Raw genomic sequence first — 17,994 nt, 5'->3', positions numbered from 1 at the left:
ATGGCAAAACTGGAGAGATACAGTAGGCTCCTGGGTGCCTTGATAATACTGTTAGTATCATGATTGCGAAGCAAGAAGTGAGGGTGATGGGTCACAAAGGATACAAATGTTGTATCTAACTGTCTAAATTCTGTTATCACTATTCACAGTGCCATTGCATTTGTTAAACTGCTGTGCATCCCATCATGTCATCAATGGGTTAAACCATTTGAAAGGTAAAACAAACAATTGTAATTTATAAATGCATACATGTCCTATACTTGTTTTTAGTCCTGTATGAGTAAAATACAATAATATAAATATGGTATATGATGTATGTAGCTTTACTTGTGCTGAGGAGCTAATTAGTGCTTGTAAACCATCTCCATGCACTCACTGATTATAGTTTAATCATAGAGTACTACAGAAGCTGAATAAATCCCCAACTAATAAACCTCCTCTAGTGGTGGTTGCTTGAAAAATAAAGTTTATGTTGTACCTATGACTCTGTAAAAATTACCAACAATTAACATTCTTTGAAGCTTGTGCTTATCTGAGTGGCAGTAGTCACATGAAAGATGAAGTTTAGTCACAATTCTAAATCAGCAGGTAAGCAGCTAACCATGAGTATCAATTTTGCATAAATTCTTAAATTATTAGAATAGTTGAAAAATTTGTTATTGGACAGATTGATATAATCCTTAAAACCCTCTATTTACATATTTTAATAAATGCATGATTTTACTGCAAAAAATCTCTAGCATTAACTGAGCAATGACTCTATGACTGTCTATCTAAAATTTTTTACTGAATTGATACATTTGATTATTTTTTAACTTTTCACATTTTTTTTACATTATTTTGTGATTTGCCTATGTCTTAAAACACCATTCTTGCCTATTTTTCACATGACAACAAAACCAGTAAAAAATACTAAAAGATATTTAAACATACCCCGTTTTGGCGAAGTTTGTCCAGTATGTCATAACCACTGCACTAAGCATAACATCATTCTTTGAGAAATTGCAGTTGAAAAGTTCTGTAGGACCAATCATGGGAATGCCAAATACATAAGGAACTTCATCACCGTGAGCAGAATCAGCCCATGATGGTTTCATTTCACTTTGGCAATGGTGGTAGAATGCATAGAAATATGTTGGAGAACCATATCGAGCATGTAGATCAGCAGTTGCAACAGCAGGCGCTACCCATTGATGATCTGTAAAAAGTGCAATCAATGTCTTTCTTCGCGTTTCTGGATTTTCTTTATCAGCCCAATCTGTATACATGAATTTTATAGTTTCCCGAAGTGTATCTTTTCCTTCTGGGTACCCATATAAATTGTCAACAAAGTTGGAGACTGAAAAGTCAAAGTCGCTTAAAGAGACGCCATCTTCACTATCTACTATACCATCCACAAATTTTAACCCTTCTCCTTGATTAACTCCAAGCATGATATCATAATTAAGAAATTCTCCTTGTTCCATGAGTATCTGAGGGTCATCTGGAATGACATCACCATCAATGACTGGTCCAAAGGCAATGTGGTATGTAGCTGGTGTGATGGACTGTTGAATGAGTTCTTTGTACTCCTTTTCCCGAAGACAATCAACCAAGTCAATAGTATCCAGCATGTCACAGCCCACTTTATCTGCCAATAACCTAGTATACTTGGCAGGCTGATAGTTCACTGCCCAGCTGGAGAGAGCTGTTCCACTTTGTATGATTGCTTTTTGGAACAAACCTGCAGGTGCAAAATTTGTAAATGCAAGTGAAAAATGTAAAAATCATAAAACAAAGCAGCTTTTACGAAGCAGATAATATGTGCACTGTATCTGTACTTTCTAAATCAGACAATAATACTTAGGATAAGACACAATATTTCTTATCTAACATGATTTACTAAGCTTTAAATAGTTTTAACATCATGGATTGCTTTAGCAGATATCTTTATAATTGCCAGATAAGCATTTTAGAAAAGTAATTACAAGTTACAGTATATTCAATCTGACAAAAAATATTACACAAAAAAACAAACAAATAAAGAGGTTGTCTACAACTTTATCATTGATGACCTATGTTTAGGATAGATCATCAATGTCTGATTTGTCGGGGTCCGACACCCTTAGATCTCAGACACCCGGCACCCCTGCCAATCAGCTGAATAAGAGGCTGATGTGCAGTACCCTGCAACGGCTACTATTAGAAGATGGAGCAGATTCGCAATTGAGCAGTTTCGGCCGTCGGCCGCCGCCGTGGTCACCAAGAACAGCTGATTGGGTGCCGGGTGTCGGACACCAACCGATCACACATTGATGTCTTATCCTAAGTATAGGTCATCAATGATAAAGTAGTGGACAACCTCTTTCAGATAATATACTTGAATCTATTCAACTAATATGAAAACATTACTTCAATAAAGATCAATAATGTGTTTGGTTTCAGTAGGTACTGATATCAACTTTCAATCAAATACTTTAGTTAATGTCATGGTTCTCATTAATGATAACTGTTAGCTATACCTAAGTTAAACTATTTTTAACATTTTATACATGTTTACAATTATGGATAACTTTTTTGGCATGCCTAAATATTAAATGCACCCAATAAAAGAGTTTAGTGAAACTGCTTAAATATAGAAAAAGCACAAGACACAAAAGTAACAAACCAAAAACTTGGCAGGAAAAAAAAGGATGCAACATTTAAAACAATTCCAGGACATGATTAATGGCACAGTTTGTTCAGGTTAAAAAATAAACAGAAAAATAAGATTACCCTGTGAATCATTAGAAATTAGACTCACCTGTACCCACAATGTCAGCGCTCACATAACTTTAATTAGCCTATGAATGTTGAGCTTGATTCTTAAAATTGCTAGTTTTTTTCCATTCCCTTAACTCATAAAGACAGACTACAAAGCTATTACCACCACACCAAGCACAAGAAGTCTAAAGACTTCAAAACCCATGGCATCACATTTAAAACAGTTAAAAATGTTATCAAGAAGTTTTCTAGTCTTGGAATGGTCAAGAATATTTTAAAAAAAGTAAAAAAAAAAAAAAACCCCACTAATAAAACACTTTACAATTTGTAAAGAAACAACATAAAAATTCCAGGGAGGAATGGTTTCTACCAATACTTGAAACCACACACTAAACAAAATAGGGCTGTATATGCAAATGTCAAGGGGGACCCCACTGGCTAAAGTAAGGAATAATAAAGGGAGACTAACTTATGGCAAAAGTTATGTAAACAAGCCTCAATTTTCTGTTACATTGTACTATTAGAAGGAGAAGCAAAAGAGGTAATGCATACCAGTATTATGTTTATAAGCAAAATTAAGTCTACAGAGAAATAGTGCATCCTAACAGCAGCGAAACATGGTGGAGGATCCATAATGTTGTGGGATTGCTTTACTATCTATGTGCTTAGAGGCCTTGAACTTGTTACAGGAAGAATGAAATCATATATTATCAGTGCAATTTTTAGCAAAATATTCTCCCAAGAAAATTACAAAATAGGTATTAAAGCAGGATTAAGACTGAAATCACACACCCAAAAGAACACTAGAATAGTTAAAAGCGAAAAATTAGATTTTTTAAACTAGCCAGCAAAGAATCCTGTTTTCAATCCAATTGGAAATTTTTGTAAAGAGATGACATTTGTTATTGGGAAAATATTCCAGAGCTTGAAATAGTAGCAGTAGAAAAGAGAAACATACTACCAACAAGGATGGCTACAAAAATTGTTTAGTAGCTGCTATTGCTGCCAAAGATTGTGTAACCAAGTATTAGGGAGAATATTTATAAACCTATCTATGTCATTTACAACTTTTGAGTATATATTTTTTTCTTCATTTCTTTTTCTTTTAATTATTGCATTTATTTTGATAACTTTTTTCTGAATGGTATTTGCCTTGCTGGTAAAATATTCTAATGATGCACATTTCTTGTTTTTTTTTTAATGTTCATCTTTGTGGGCGATTTTGGAGTTTTAAGATGTTTTTTGACTAATTTATTAATTGTGACGTTTTGAAAAGTTGATACATTTTTGCACAAATGTCCTCCACACCTATGTCTCTTGTTCATGAGACCCCAAGTCTATATTTTTCAGCACTAACAAAGTACTTATTAGTTTACAGGATAAAAAAATGAACAAGAATTTTGAATGTTATTAAGAATTGCTACTGGAGAAATAATTTTAAAATGTTTACATTTATTATAAAAGACTGAACATTAGTTTATAATAATACTGCAACATATTTGATTTCTTTTTACTTTAGTCAGTTTTACTTCAGATGTTTTTGTTAAACCAATTTATTACAAGTTTACAACCCCTTATAAGTTGTCATTTTCATTCAGTAGAGTGTCTTGATGTCAGTAACCTTGAAGCTTCACAATTGCCCTTGCAACCATATGGACAATTAAGCAGAGGCTCAAAGTATTTTTGACTCTTGAAGTCTTTTGCAATCAGTACTAAAAAATATACATGTATATATATTGTATTATGCTATAACAAGTGCCATAGAAAACAGATATTGTCCTTAAATCCTTAAATGTGCAGTGGCACTAACACTCCTACCAGTCCAAATTGTACAGTTATAATTAGTGTTGAGCATTCCGATACTGAAATATCGGGTATCGGCCGATATTCGCAGTATCGGAATTCCAATACTTAGTTCCGATACTTTTAGAATATCGGATACCGGAATCGGAAGTTCCCATAATGCAATGAGCCAGTTTCATTTTATTCAGCCAATGAGGATCCTAAGAAGTGTGGGCACATCTTGTTAGGCATGTAGGCATGTTAACTAATGGCATGGCTGTGATTGGCTGCTGAAATGATGTCATGATGCACTATAAAAGCCGCCGCCGCCGCTATTTTGAGCTCACTCTGCTGTGAATTCAGTTAGGGATAGGATGCTGCTGTTCTGAGGGACAGTTTTAGCTACCTATTTGCTCTATTCAGCTTTACCCAAGCTACTTTATAAACCGCTGTGCCTTGCAGTGCTAGTGCACAGTTCTCTGTGCTGTTTACGGCTGTCTGCAAGGTCTCTGTGTGTGAGTGCAGCTCATGCTGTAGTGTGTGCTTCAGCCACGTCTGGTTGTAGTGCGCTCAGTGTGCGTCACTGCCTCATACATTGTCCTTTTTTGCTAATTGATCATTTTTCCTGATTTCTCCTTTTAGTGTGGTGGTTCCATCCGTATCCAGCTAGATTGGTTCCAAACACACTATATTGGAGTAGATAGAGAAGCTTTATTTTGCCTTGCATCGCCAGTGCACAGTTTTCTGCACTGTTCACGGCTGTCTGAGAGGTCTCTGTGAGTGAGTGCAGCTCACGCTGTAGTGTGCTCTGCAGCCACGTTCAGTTGTAGTCCGCTCAGCGTGCGTCACTGCCTCATACATTGTGCTTTTTTGAATTAGTGCTGCTCATTTTTCCTTATTTCTCCTATTAGTGTGGTTCCATCCGTATCCAGCTAGATTGGTTCCAAACACACTATATAGGAGTAGATAGAGAAGTTTTATTTTGCCTTGCAGCGCTAGTGCACAGTGCTCTGCATCTGCGCTGTTCACGGTTGTCTGCAAGGTCTCTCTGTGTGAGTGCAGCTCATGCTGTAGTGTGTGCTTCAGCCACGTCTGGTTGTAGTGTGCTCAGCGTGCGTCACTGCCTCATACATTGTCCTTTTTTTCTAATTGATCATTTTTCCTGATTTCTCCTATTAGTGTGGTGGTTCCATCCATAACCAGCTAGATTGGTTCCAAACACACTATATAGGAGTAGATAGAGCAGTTTTATTTTGCCTTGCAGCGCTAGAGCACAGTGCTCTGCATCTGCGCTGTTCACGGTTGTCTGCAAGGTCTCTCTGTGTGAGTGCAGCTCACGCTGTAGTGTGTGCTTCAGCCACGTCTGGTTGTAGTGTGCTCAGCGTGCGTCACTGCCTCATTCATTGTCCTTTTTTTCTAATTGATCATTTTTCCTGATTTCTCCTATTAGTGTGGTGGTTCCATCCGTAACCAGCTAGATTGGTTCCAAACACACTATATAGGAGTAGATAGAGAAGTTTTATTTTGCCTTGCAGCGCTAGTGCACAGTGCTCTGCATCTGCACTGTTCACGGCTGTCTGCAAGGTCTCTGTGTGTGAGTGCAGCTAAAGCTGTAATGTGTGCTTCAGCAACGTCTGGTTGTAGTGCGCTCAGCGTGCGTCACTGCCTCATACATTGTCCTTTTTTGCTAATTGATAATTTTTTCTGATCTCTCCTATTAGTGTGGTGGTTCCATCCGAATCCAGATAGATTGGTTCCAAACACACTATATAGGAGTAGATAGAGGAGCCTTTCTGCAGCCTTGTGCCCTGCAGCCCTAGCCAGATTAGTATTAGCCTATTTTTGTTGACTCATCTATTGCATTGTAGGTTACCTTCCTGCATTGTAATAGCTACAAAAAGTTTGTGATACTATCGGTATTACATATTTGGGCACATCCAGTGTCTTTTTGTGACAAAAAAAACCTAAATAAAGTTCACTAAACACTCCACTTTACAGTTGTGTAGGCCACATTAGCTCATATTAAAGTCTAGTCCACACTTTATAAAATTAGCGTTTCTTATACCTGTTAGCAGCTGTTCAGGAATAAGCACACTAAGCCTTTAGTACTTTTCTGCCTATCTTTATCAGTCTACCAAGATGAAGAAGGCAGGGAGAAAGGCATGTGGTCGTGGTCGTGGGCGTGGAGTTTCTGCAGGGAGAGGACGGTAGGATTCTGTGCCTGCAGGGAGAGGACGTGGAGATTCTGTGTCTGCTGCGGGCACCAGTGACTCAGCATCCCCCAGTTTTACCAGGGAACAGTCCTTTATGTGCAGCTTTGTAGGAGCTAGCCGTACCCCACTGCTGTGGGAGGACCAAATTGAAGCCGTTGTCGGATGGATGGCAGCTAACGCATCGACTTCAATTAGTTCCAGATCCTCTCAGGTCCTGAGCACTGAAGAGCACTCATCTGTCTCTTCACCACCTGCCAAATTGCCCAGGCAGTCAGAGAGCCCTGGACAGGAGCTATCTCTACTTCTGTTCTCTGAATCTCTTGGCTTGGAAAGAGGCAGCCAGCCAAGCAGAATTCGAGAATTTGAAGAAGAGGTAGTATGCAGTGATGCGCAACTGTTTTGTCTCTCTGAATATGAAGAGGCGGGTGGGACAGTGCCTATGGTCAGCAGCACACCTCAGTACGCATCTGATGATGAGACTCAGGTGCCACTTTCTGGTGCACACTGTGCTGTCGAGACTACCCAAGAGAAGCAGTTGTTTGAAGTGGGTGGTGTAGATGAGGTCCTTGACCCATCATGGCGTGAGGGACAGGAAGGTGGTGGGAGTAGCTCTGAAGAAGAGATTCCCCAAATGGCCCAAAAAGGAGGGAGAGGGAGGGGGCAGACTTGGTTGCCTGTAGCCTCCATTTCGGCACCCATTAGGAGCATGGCTCTTCCAAAACCCAAAGCGGGCGCTCCCAAGGCTTGCAGTGCCTGGTCCTTTTTTGACACAGTTGCAGATGACATTTGCTTTGTCAAATGCAAGCTGTGTAATCAGAAGGTGAAAAGAGGGAAAAGTGTCAGCAACCTCAATACCACAAATATATGGAAACATGTGCGGACCAAGCACGTGGTGAAGTTACAAAAACACACTGAAGACCTAGGCCAACCAACAGCGCAATCTACCACCTCTTCAGCTCATGTTGAAGCCTCTTCCTTCAGCTCACACACAGCTGGTTCCACTTCCTCACAAGATCGTCATGGAAGAACCTCTGGCACTGTTGTACAGAAACATAGTGTCATTCCACCAACAGCACCATGTTCCCTGTCATCCTCACACTCCCAGGCCAGTCTACAGCCATCGTTAGCACAGGCATGGGAGAAAAGGCGCCCATACTCGGCAAACCACCCCCGAGCACAGCCTCTGAATGCTGGCATTGCAAAACTACTGGCCCTTGAAATGCTATCATTCAGGCTGGTGGAGACTGACACCTTCCGTAACTTGATGGCATTGGCAGTAGTGTTGAGCCACCCCCGTAGTGTTCGAGTTCGGTTCGGTTCGTCGAACACCCGTGTGTTCGCCGAACTGTTCGTCGAACTGTTCGTCAAACACCTTCGAACACCGTTAAAACCAATGGCAGGCAAACAAAAACACATAGAAACACATAGAAAACACCTTCAAAGGTGTCCAAAAGCTGACAAACTGCTCAGAAGACATAACTAACACATGGAAAAGTGACAAGTACATATAGTCATGCGAAAATAAAAGAGGTGGAGGAGTAAAAGGAGGGGGAGACACAGATATAGGCATGTCATGCCCTTCTAAAATCCAAAAAGTGAGAAGCCGACACGGCCAGTCCGCTCCTGCCCGTGCCACCTCCGTGTCGCCGGGTTTGTGCCAGAGCCACGGTGAACCCTGACGGCCAGCCCCCCTCTCCCAATACTGGTGCCTGTCCGCTGGTGGGTCGAGCGAGCCCCCCTGTGGTGGAGGCAGCTCTAAGCTTTTTAATTTAAATTGTCTCTCTAATTTGAATGAATACACTTTAAATCCATTTACAAGGATCTATTGGAGGGCAAGTCTCATGCCAGCAGCCGCGGTAATTCCAGCTCCAGTAGCGTCCACTAAAGCTGCTGCAGTTAAAAAGCTTTTATAAGGATCGAGCTCGGCTGTCCACCGCAAGGCATCCTACTGCCAGTCCCAGCCCCTATGCCTTGGGGTGCCTCCTGATGCTCTTCACTAAGTATCCCATGGTCCCGAAGCATTTCCTTTGAAAAAAATTAAGTGTCTAAACTACAGGTGGTGTAGCTTGCTTAACAGCCGGGATAATCCGCTGACTAGCAGACACTGCTACTAGGCACAAAGTATTTCCTGGGCTAGATGCAGTTAAAAATTTGCAATTAGATACTCTCGTTGGATGCTGAGAAAGCATTCCATAGAGTCTCCTGGCACGCCATATATGATTCTCTTAAAAAGCTTGCGGTAGGGGTCTAGGGGACCCTTTTATAGCCAAAATCACGGCCCTGTATCGCAATACGTCACCTAGGCTGAAGGTAAATGGAACTGTAGCACCCTGAGGGCTCGGTTGCTACAGACGTATTGCACCTCACCCAGAGGTGTGATATCTCACTCTCAGGTAAGGATGGAGTGTGGATCAGGACCCGACACCTGCATGCATTACACCACATTGCCGTGGGGCAGGGCAACCAATATGCCCCTGAGATGGGCACGACAGTCCCTGTCCCTGGCTGGAGTGGGGGGAGGGAACACTGAGGAAGGGGAACCCTGTAGTGCAGGAGCAGGGAGGAAGCAGTTCCTGGGTGCATTGAGAAGGGAGTATAAAAGGTGGGCACCATCTTAGTTCAGTGCAGAGAAGTCTGAGCAGAAGTGGCAGGGAGCAGGGGCTCTGCATGAGCTCTGCTCCGGAGGTGGTCCTAGTAACAGAGGCCCAGGCCTGGAAGAGGGAGAAGGAAGGAAGAGGAGCGGAGAAGGCTCCAGGAACGAGGAATGAAGGGATCCCAGGGGTGTGGACGGGCGAGTCGCCACCGCGCGCCCGAATCCACCTGCGTGGAGGGGTCAGGCCAAAGGGGGAGACCGGTCCCCGAACTAGTGGAGGCAGGAAACGACCATCAGCTAGAAACCAGAGGCTCTGACATTTTATGTGGCGCAGCCCCTCGCTACACCCGCTAGGAAGGCACCACATAGAGTCAGGGAAACTGGCGCCAAGTTTACCAAGAGGAGGCCCGAGGCAGCCGGACAGAAGTGTTGGTAAGAAAGGCCAGACAAAAGACACACAAAGGGGGTCCTGTGAAGTGCTCCAAAGTTATCTGGGAGTTGTCTGAGCCCCTCACCTGGTGAGCACAGTACGACGTGGGCAGCCGTTACCTGCAGACGTGGTCTGGATAATAAGAACTGTGAGTAAAGGCCCTGGACTGCATCACTGACTCCGTGTCGTTACTGCTGCTGCCCTGCACCATCACCCCCATCCTCCGCATACACTGCCCTGAGGCTATACTCCTCCCGTAGGGAGTTATGCTACGCTCTGCTGCACCCACAACACCAGCCTCAGCGGTCTGCCCTGTAGCGGCGGTTCACTCTGACCGCAATCCACGGGTGGCGTAGTCGGACATTTAAACATCAAAACCACATAAATAGTTTCGCCACTGGTTTGACCGCCCTGAGCCACGGAAACGGGTCACCGCCACGAAGACTACAACCACCAGCATCCACCAAAAAGGGTCCGGCTCCGGGTGTCCCAAGGCCCAGGGGGTGCGTCAGAACATTTTCATCACCTTTCACAATCACCAATGGGACAAGGCAGGGATGTCCTCTGTCCCCTCTCTTATACATCCTAGTGACGGAGCACCTGCTCTCATCAATTCGCCATAACCCCAATATTAGGTGGATTGAGGTGGGAGGCACCGAGTACAAGTGCTCTCTATTTGCTGATGATGTCCTAGTATATATCACTCAATCACATATATCCATCCCTGCTGTTATGGCTGAAATAGATCACTTTGTTACATGGTAAAATTTTAAAATCAATGCAGCGAAGTCTGAGGCCCTCGATGTCTCCCTCCCCAAATCCATATAGGATTCCATCCAGTCCAACTTTCCCTTTGCCTGGCCCTCACAGGGTATCAAATACTTAGGAATTCCTATTCATAGAGACCTCTCCCATCTATGTTATCTTAATTTTGGGCCCTTTATTGAACAATTCCATACAGACCACGGTTGGCAAGTTAGAACTGTAAGATTCACTACGTGAACCACTGGTGTTTTGTGGAAAAGCACATGTACACTGCTTTCCAAATTATTATGCAAAAAGTGTTTAGGAGTGATAAGGGAAGAATTTGTTTGTTTTTCAGTTAAACTCATTGATGGTGATGTGTGTCAGGGCTCTTTATATCACTGTAAGCAATTGCAGACACCTGTGCTAATTAGTTTGGCAGGTGTGTTCAATGAAAGGCAAGACTACTTAAGAAGGCTCTCTCACATTATTAAGCAGCCTACATTTTCTGCCAAAATGGGAAAGAAAAAGGATGTGTCGGCTGCTGAGAAGCAACAAATTGTGGAGTGTTTAGGTCAAGGCATGACTACAATCAACATTGTGCGATGATCAGGATGAAGTGTCTTGGTAATCAAGAAGTATGTAGCTGATTCACAGTACACACGTGTGCGTGCTGATAAGGGCAAATTGAGGACTCTTTCCTACAGGCAATTACGTCAGGTTGAAAGAGCAGCAGCAAAAAAGCCTTGTCATAGCAGCAGACAAGTTTTTGAAGCTGCTTGTGCCTCCAACGTCCCCCGAACAACAAGATGCAGGGTCCTTCAGAGGTTTGCAGCTGTGCATACGCCATCCTGTCGACCTCCTCTATCCACTTCACACAAGCAGAAACGGCTCCAGAGGGCCAAACATTACATGAAGACTGATTTCAAAACTGTTTTGTTCACGGATGAGTGCCGTGCAGCGCTCGATGGTCCAGATGGATGGAGTGGAGGATGGCTGGTTGATGGACACCCCACGCAAACAAGGCTACAGCACCAACAAGGAGGAGGTGGAGTAATGTTTTGGGCTGGAATCATGGGGAGAGAGATTGTCGGCCCCTTTAGGATCCCTGAAGGCGCTAAAGATGAACTCCATAATGTATGTGGATTTTCTCAAACAGCACTTCCTGCCATGGTTCAAGAAGAAGAACCGTGTATTTCACAGCAAGATCATTTTTCTGCATGATAATGCACCATCTCATGCTGCACATAAAACATCTGCATCTCTGGCTGATATGGGCATAAAAGGGGACAAACTTATGGTGTGACCCCCATGCTCCCCTGACCTCTACCCCATTCAGAACCTTTGGAGCATCATTAAAAGGAGTGTCTATGATGGCGGGAGGCAGTTCACATCTAAGCAACAGCTCTGGGAGGGTATTCTGTCCTCATGCAAAACAATTGAAGCAGAAACCATCCAAAACCTGACAAATTCAATGGACGAGAGAGTTCAGAAGCTCCTTTCGAACAAGGGGTCCTATGTGAAAATGTAACATCACCTATAATAAAGTTTTGAGCTGAAAACTGTTTGATTTCAGTTTCTAACAACCTGCTAATGCTTATAATTTCAAAAATGACCATTATTTTGGTCTTTATTAAAATGAAAAGGTTGATCGAAAAGTTTGGGGGATCTAAGAGTGTGGCAACCCAGTAGTCATGATTACTTCAAATTCTGACAACATGAGGGTCATGCTGCAGGTAGTGCAGCAAGAAGGCACTTATGTGTCTTGCGCATCTCGGAGCCCAAAAATTATTTTCCGGGCTAGATGCAGCTAAAAATTATTTTTAATTTTAAATCTGGTGGAGCTTATTATAGATGGCCTAATAGGATCAGTGCTGCACACTGCTACAAAGCCCAAATTAATTTCCAGTCAAGATACAGATAAACATGATTAGTAATTTGAAAGCTTAAAACGGTTGGTAGGGTGATTTTAACCAATCATCAAGCTTTTACTCTACCCAGGATGACACAGGGGTAGAAAAGTCGTTTCGGATCCATGATTTGTTCATCTTTATGAACGTGAGTCTGTCTACGTTATCAGTGGAGAGCCGCGTGCGCTTATCTGTCAGCACACCACCAGCAGCGCTGAACACACGTTCAGACAGAACGTTGGCTGCGGGGCATGACAAGATCTCCAAGGCGTAAGTGGCTAGCTCCGGCCATTTATCCAGATTGGAAGCCCAAAAAGAGCAAGGGTCCAGTGACACAGTCGTGGCTTCAATGTTTACTTGGAGATACTCCTGTACCATCGTCTCTAGGCGTTGACTATGTGTCAGACTTCTTGTCTCCTGTGGCCTTGCAAAGGATGGGCTAAAAAAGTGGTGAAATGATTCCGCAAAATTGATGTTACCAGCAGATACTGTGGTTCTGTTACGGTTTGAGTGCTGAACACTTGACGGTCCCACGGTTGGCAAGTTGGAACTGTGAGATTCACTACGTGCACCACTGGTGTTTTGTGGAAAAGCACATGTAAGATTCTGCAACAGTCTCTGCTGATACTCCTGCATGCGTGCATCCCTTTCTATGGCAGGAATAATTTCGGCAAATTTACTTTTGTACCGGGGATCTAACAGTGTGGCAACCCAGTAGTCAGGATTGTTTCTAATTCTCACAATTCGAGGGTCATGTTGCAGGTAGTGCAGCAAGAAGGCACTCATGTGTGTTGCGCATCCAGGAGCACCAAGTCCCTGTTGTGTTGGTGGCGAGGTAACAATCATGCTTCCTTCCTCTGTCCTCTCCCCCCAACCTCGCACAACAGAAATGTGATCAAGGTCTCCCTCATCTGATGAGTCTTCCATCAGTTCGTCCTCCACTTCTTCCTGGGCTCCTGCACCTTCCTCACTAGTTTGGCTGCTACCATGCGCCCTGGTAAAACCATCACCCCCACCCTCACATGCCTGCCGCCTTGGTGCTGCCGACCGTCTGGACCTTGCAGATGTTAGCCCTTCCGCATACAACTCCTCCTCCTCTACTTCCTCCACCTCCTCTTGTGCCACCACCTGACTCCGAATTCTGTTTAACATGTGCTCCAGCATGTAAATCACCGGAATAGTCATGCTGATAAAGGCATCATCAGCACTAAACATCTTCGTCGCCATTTCAAAACTGTGCAGAAGGGTGCATAGGTCCCTGATCTGAGACCACTCCTCCAGCGTGATTTGCCCCACCTCTGGGTCTCGTTGGCCCAGGCTATACGTCAGAACGTATTGCACCAGGGCTTGTCGGTGCTGCCACAGTCGCTGCAACATGTGCAGAGTTGAATTCCACCGGGTAGGCACATCGCATTTTAGCCGGTGAAGTGGCAGGCCCAACGACTTCTAGAGAGATGTAAGTCGCTGAGCTGCGGGATGCGAATGGCGGAAGTGAGCACACAGCGACCGTGCCCTCTGCAGAAGGCCATCTAGTCTGGGATAGTGGGCTAAAAATTGCTGGACAACCAGGTTCAACACGTGAGCCATACAAGGCACGTGTGTGACATTGCCCCGGCGAAGGGCCGCACCCAGGTTTGCAGCATTGTCGCACACGGCCTTCCCTGGTTTCAGGTCCAGTGGAGACAGCCATTCATGAAATTGGTTCTCCAGAGCTGACCACAACTCCTCAGCTGTGTGACTCACATTTCCCAGACATTTCAAAGTAAAAACCGCCTGATGACGTTGAGCCCTACTGCCAGCATAGTAAGGAGGTGTGCAGGATCCCTTCTGCGCAGTTAGAAAGCTTGTGGCATGACCAGACAGGCTTTGGGTGCAGGTGGAAGACCGAGAGGAGGTTGAGGAGGCAGAAGCAGTGGAGGAACTTTGACATAAAGAGGATTGACGCACAACTCGTGGGGACGGCAAGACTTGGACAGCAGCCCCTTGTCCTGCTGTCACCATAGTTACCCAGTGCCCAGTCAGCGACATGTAACGCCCCTGTCCATGCCTACTCGTCCAAGTGTCTGTGGTGAAATGCACCCTGTCACACACAGAGTTTCTCAAAGAAGCGGTGATGTTGTGTGCGACATGCTGGTGGAGCGCAGGCACACCTTTCTTTGAGAAGTAGTGCCGACTGGGCATCTGGTACTGGGGCACTGCGACGGACATAAGGTCTCGAAAATCCTCTGTGTCCACCAGGCGGAAAGGCAGCATTTCTGTAGCCAAGAGCTTGCAGATGGTGAAATTCAACCTCTTAGCTTTCTCACGGCTAGGAGGAAATGGTCTTTTACTTGTCCACATCTGAGGGACCGAGGGCGGGCTATTGTGCTTAGACGGGGTTGATAAGGGTGTCCCCGGCAAACTGCCGGTCTGTGAGGAAGATGCAGGCGGACATGTTAGGTTGCCTTGATCCAAAGGTGGTGCTATCGATGTCGGACAGCGCTCAACACCAGCTGGTGTTACCACCTCCAAAGAAAATGATGACCTGCCAATCACGCTGGCTGTTGCGGGTAAAGAGTTGGCAGGTCTGTGCCCCAAAACAGGTGTGACTGCTGTCCCCCCAGTCACAGAGGATGAAGAGGCCGCGGATGCACAAGATATGGCAGACGGTGGTTGGCCCGGCCGGCTAGGCCGCATTGTAGCACACTGAGCTTCCCACTGCAACTTATGCTTCATGTCCATGTGCCGGTTCATGCATGAAGTACTCAAACTATGTATTTTTTGGCCTCTACTTAGCTTTTGCTGACAAATGTTACAGATAACACGAGTTGGGTCATCTTTATCGATCTGAAAAAATGCCCAGGCTATGCAAGGCTTAGCACCCATGCGACCTGAAGAGCCACCACGACTTGTGGTGAGAGGCAGAGTTGTGTTTGAGGATGCAGTTGTTGACGTGCTTCCAGTACTACGTCTCTGTCCAGGAAGGCGCAACCTGACCTCGTCGTCACTAGCATCTTCCTCCACCTCCTCTGCTGACCTCATCTCTTGGCTGACTGTGGGTTGACAGTAAGTGGGATCTCCACCCTCATCATCATCACCCTGTGTGTTATCACACCCGTCGTCCTCAGAGCCAACCTGTTCCTGCCCTGACAAAAAACTAAAGTTGTCGCTCCAATCAGGTATTTGAGTCTTATCATCGTCTTCCTCATTGTCTCCACCAACAGGAGTTACAGTTTGGGAATGAGGGTCTACATTATGGTCAGTCAATGGATATGAATAGCGGTACCAGAGCGCCAATAACAGGGCAAAAATATTAAAAGGACTAATTTATTAATACACACACACACAACGCGTTTCGGTGGACACAGCCACCTTCATCAGGTGTGACAAGCAGCAAACAATTGATCCTTATATACATTTGACTAGGTATACAATTATTTAAAAGGGGCGGGGCCAGATACAGAGTAATACTTCTATATTAACCCCTTGAGTTCATATATGCTCAATAGAGTAAAAAGGATTGCTATAAATTAATGCCTAATGAAGCATAAAGGGTTCTTATAAAAAGGATTCACTGTATAAAAAAATTGAGACACAATCCAAATATAAAGAAAATGAAATCTTGCCAATGAACCAGAATACAAATTCCCTGCAGATAGAAACCCCTATCGGTTGTGGGGGTATTTTTAATATTTCTAGCTATGTGCTATCTGAAGCTGAACAATCCTTGTTAGGTCGAGGATTGTCTTTTTGTCCAGCTGTCCCATTTAATAATTTCACTTTGTTCTGTGGGTTTTTTTTTTTTTTTTTTTTTCTTCAAAAATTTTTTTTTTCTTTTTGATTTGTTTATTTATTTATTTATTTATTTTTTTTTCCCTTTCCTTTCTTTGTCTAATTTTCCCTACTTATAATGATAGAAACTGATTGTAATTTTATAACTTTATATTTATATATTGCTTTATGTTGTATGTAAAAATTATTATTTATGATTATAGAATTCACAAGTTTTTTATACAGTGAATCCTTTTTATAAGAACCCTTTATGCTTCATTAGGCATTAATTTATAGCAATCCTTTTTACTCTATTGAGCATATATGAACTCAAGGGGTTAATATAGAAGTATTACTCTGTATCTGGCCCCGCCCCTTTTAAATAATTGTATACCTAGTCAAATGTATATAAGGATCAATTGTTTGCTGCTTGTCACACCTGATGAAGGTGGCTGTGTCCACCGAAACGCGTTGTGTGTGTGTGTATTAATAAATTAGTCCTTTTAATATTTTTGCCCTGTTATTGGCGCTCTGGTACCGCTATTCATATCCATTGATTGTCCTTTTCCCCCTGTTGGGGTGCGGTAGAGCTGCCTTTAACCTATTGTTTCTTCACCTGTGGGAGAAATTTAATTAGAATCACTACCCTGGTTTTCCAAGCTGCGCTGTCTTAACTCCTCCGGAATGCTGCCGGGGGTATTGGTGAAGCTGGGCGTCTATCTCGGCATTACATGCCACTAACCTGACCACGTGATATACCATCAAGAGATCAGGATCTGTGAACGCCGCTGGAAATAGATGACAGCCACCAACAGAGCGGAGCTTGTGGAGCTTTACACTGGGGTTGTGCAGAGGTGCACAACTTCATAAGGTTAGTAGCCATTCCCACACCCCTCTACAATTGCAATACTGAGTCACCCATTGCGCCTTGTTCTCTCCTTTCTTTACATTATGGTCAGAACCTTCTGCGTCTGGTCCTGGATCCGACTCATAAAGATTCTGGGCATCAGTGCAGATCATTTCCTCGTCTGGATTCACAGAAGCGCTGGAGTCGACCTCTGATTCCCAGGCTATAGTATGAGTAAACAGCTCTGCAGACTCAACCATCTGTTCTACCTCATACTCAGACGGGCAGCTGGAGATTTGGGAGCTGTGAGGAAGCAAGTGCGATTTGGGTGACACCTTTGAGGACTGGAGTATTTGTGATGTTGAAGTTGATGTGGAGGAGAGCCCACTTAAAGGAGCACTTGATATCCGTTGAAGCACCTTCTGTTTTTGTGCCTCATCTAGAATTTGTAGCGATTGGCGTGGCCGTAAGAAAGGGATCTTATCACATTGTCCGCTAAAAGAAGTAGACATTTTAGTTTGGCTGGAAGATGGTCTTTCTTCTGCAGATGTTACTGTTGCTTTAACACCTACCCCATGGACACAACCTTTTTTCCCCTTCCCAACACGCCTATTCCCCTTTCCACCAGCAGCAGGCCTTTTTCCACTCATTTTGGTGGTTAACTAATTCACAACTCTGGAGTTGTTCGCACAAAAAAACAATGGAAGGTAACCAAGCAGAGCTGAGTGGCCAGACTGTGGTATTAGGCCAAAACTATTGGCTGGGTTAGATGCAGAAAAAAATTATATTCAATTTGCAACCTGATGGAGGTCAGTATAGATGGACTAATACAACAAGTCCCACACACAGCTAGAAGCCCAATATTTTTTCAGAGGTAGATGCAGAAAAAAATATATTCAGTTTGCAACCTGATGGAGGTCAGTATAGATGGACTAATACAACAAGTCCCACACACAGCTAGAAGCCCAATATTTTTTCAGAGG

The 17,994-nt window shown here is 43.8% G+C and overlaps 1 protein-coding gene across 4 annotated transcripts in view; it reads right to left on the bottom strand.

The window, feature by feature from the left end:
- The window catches only part of NLGN4X (neuroligin 4 X-linked), a 513,298-nt gene that overhangs the window by 44,836 nt on the left and 450,468 nt on the right, over nt 1-17,994 (bottom strand). For all 4 annotated transcript variants that reach the window (XM_073667342.1, XM_073667341.1, XM_073667345.1 and 1 more), the window contains one exon: nt 934-1,723. In XM_073667342.1, the coding sequence (XP_073523443.1) occupies nt 934-1,723 (790 nt within the window). The remainder of the gene's footprint in view (nt 1-933; nt 1,724-17,994) is intronic.

The sequence above is a fragment of the Phyllobates terribilis genome, unplaced genomic scaffold (genome assembly GCF_046119375.1).
Source record: "Phyllobates terribilis strain yellow unplaced genomic scaffold, ASM4611937v1 Scaffold_2__4_contigs__length_985480577, whole genome shotgun sequence".
NCBI lineage: Eukaryota > Metazoa > Chordata > Amphibia > Anura > Dendrobatidae > Phyllobates > Phyllobates terribilis.
Note: the sequence above shows the minus strand (reverse complement) of the source record. Positions and strands in the feature narration are given on the sequence as shown.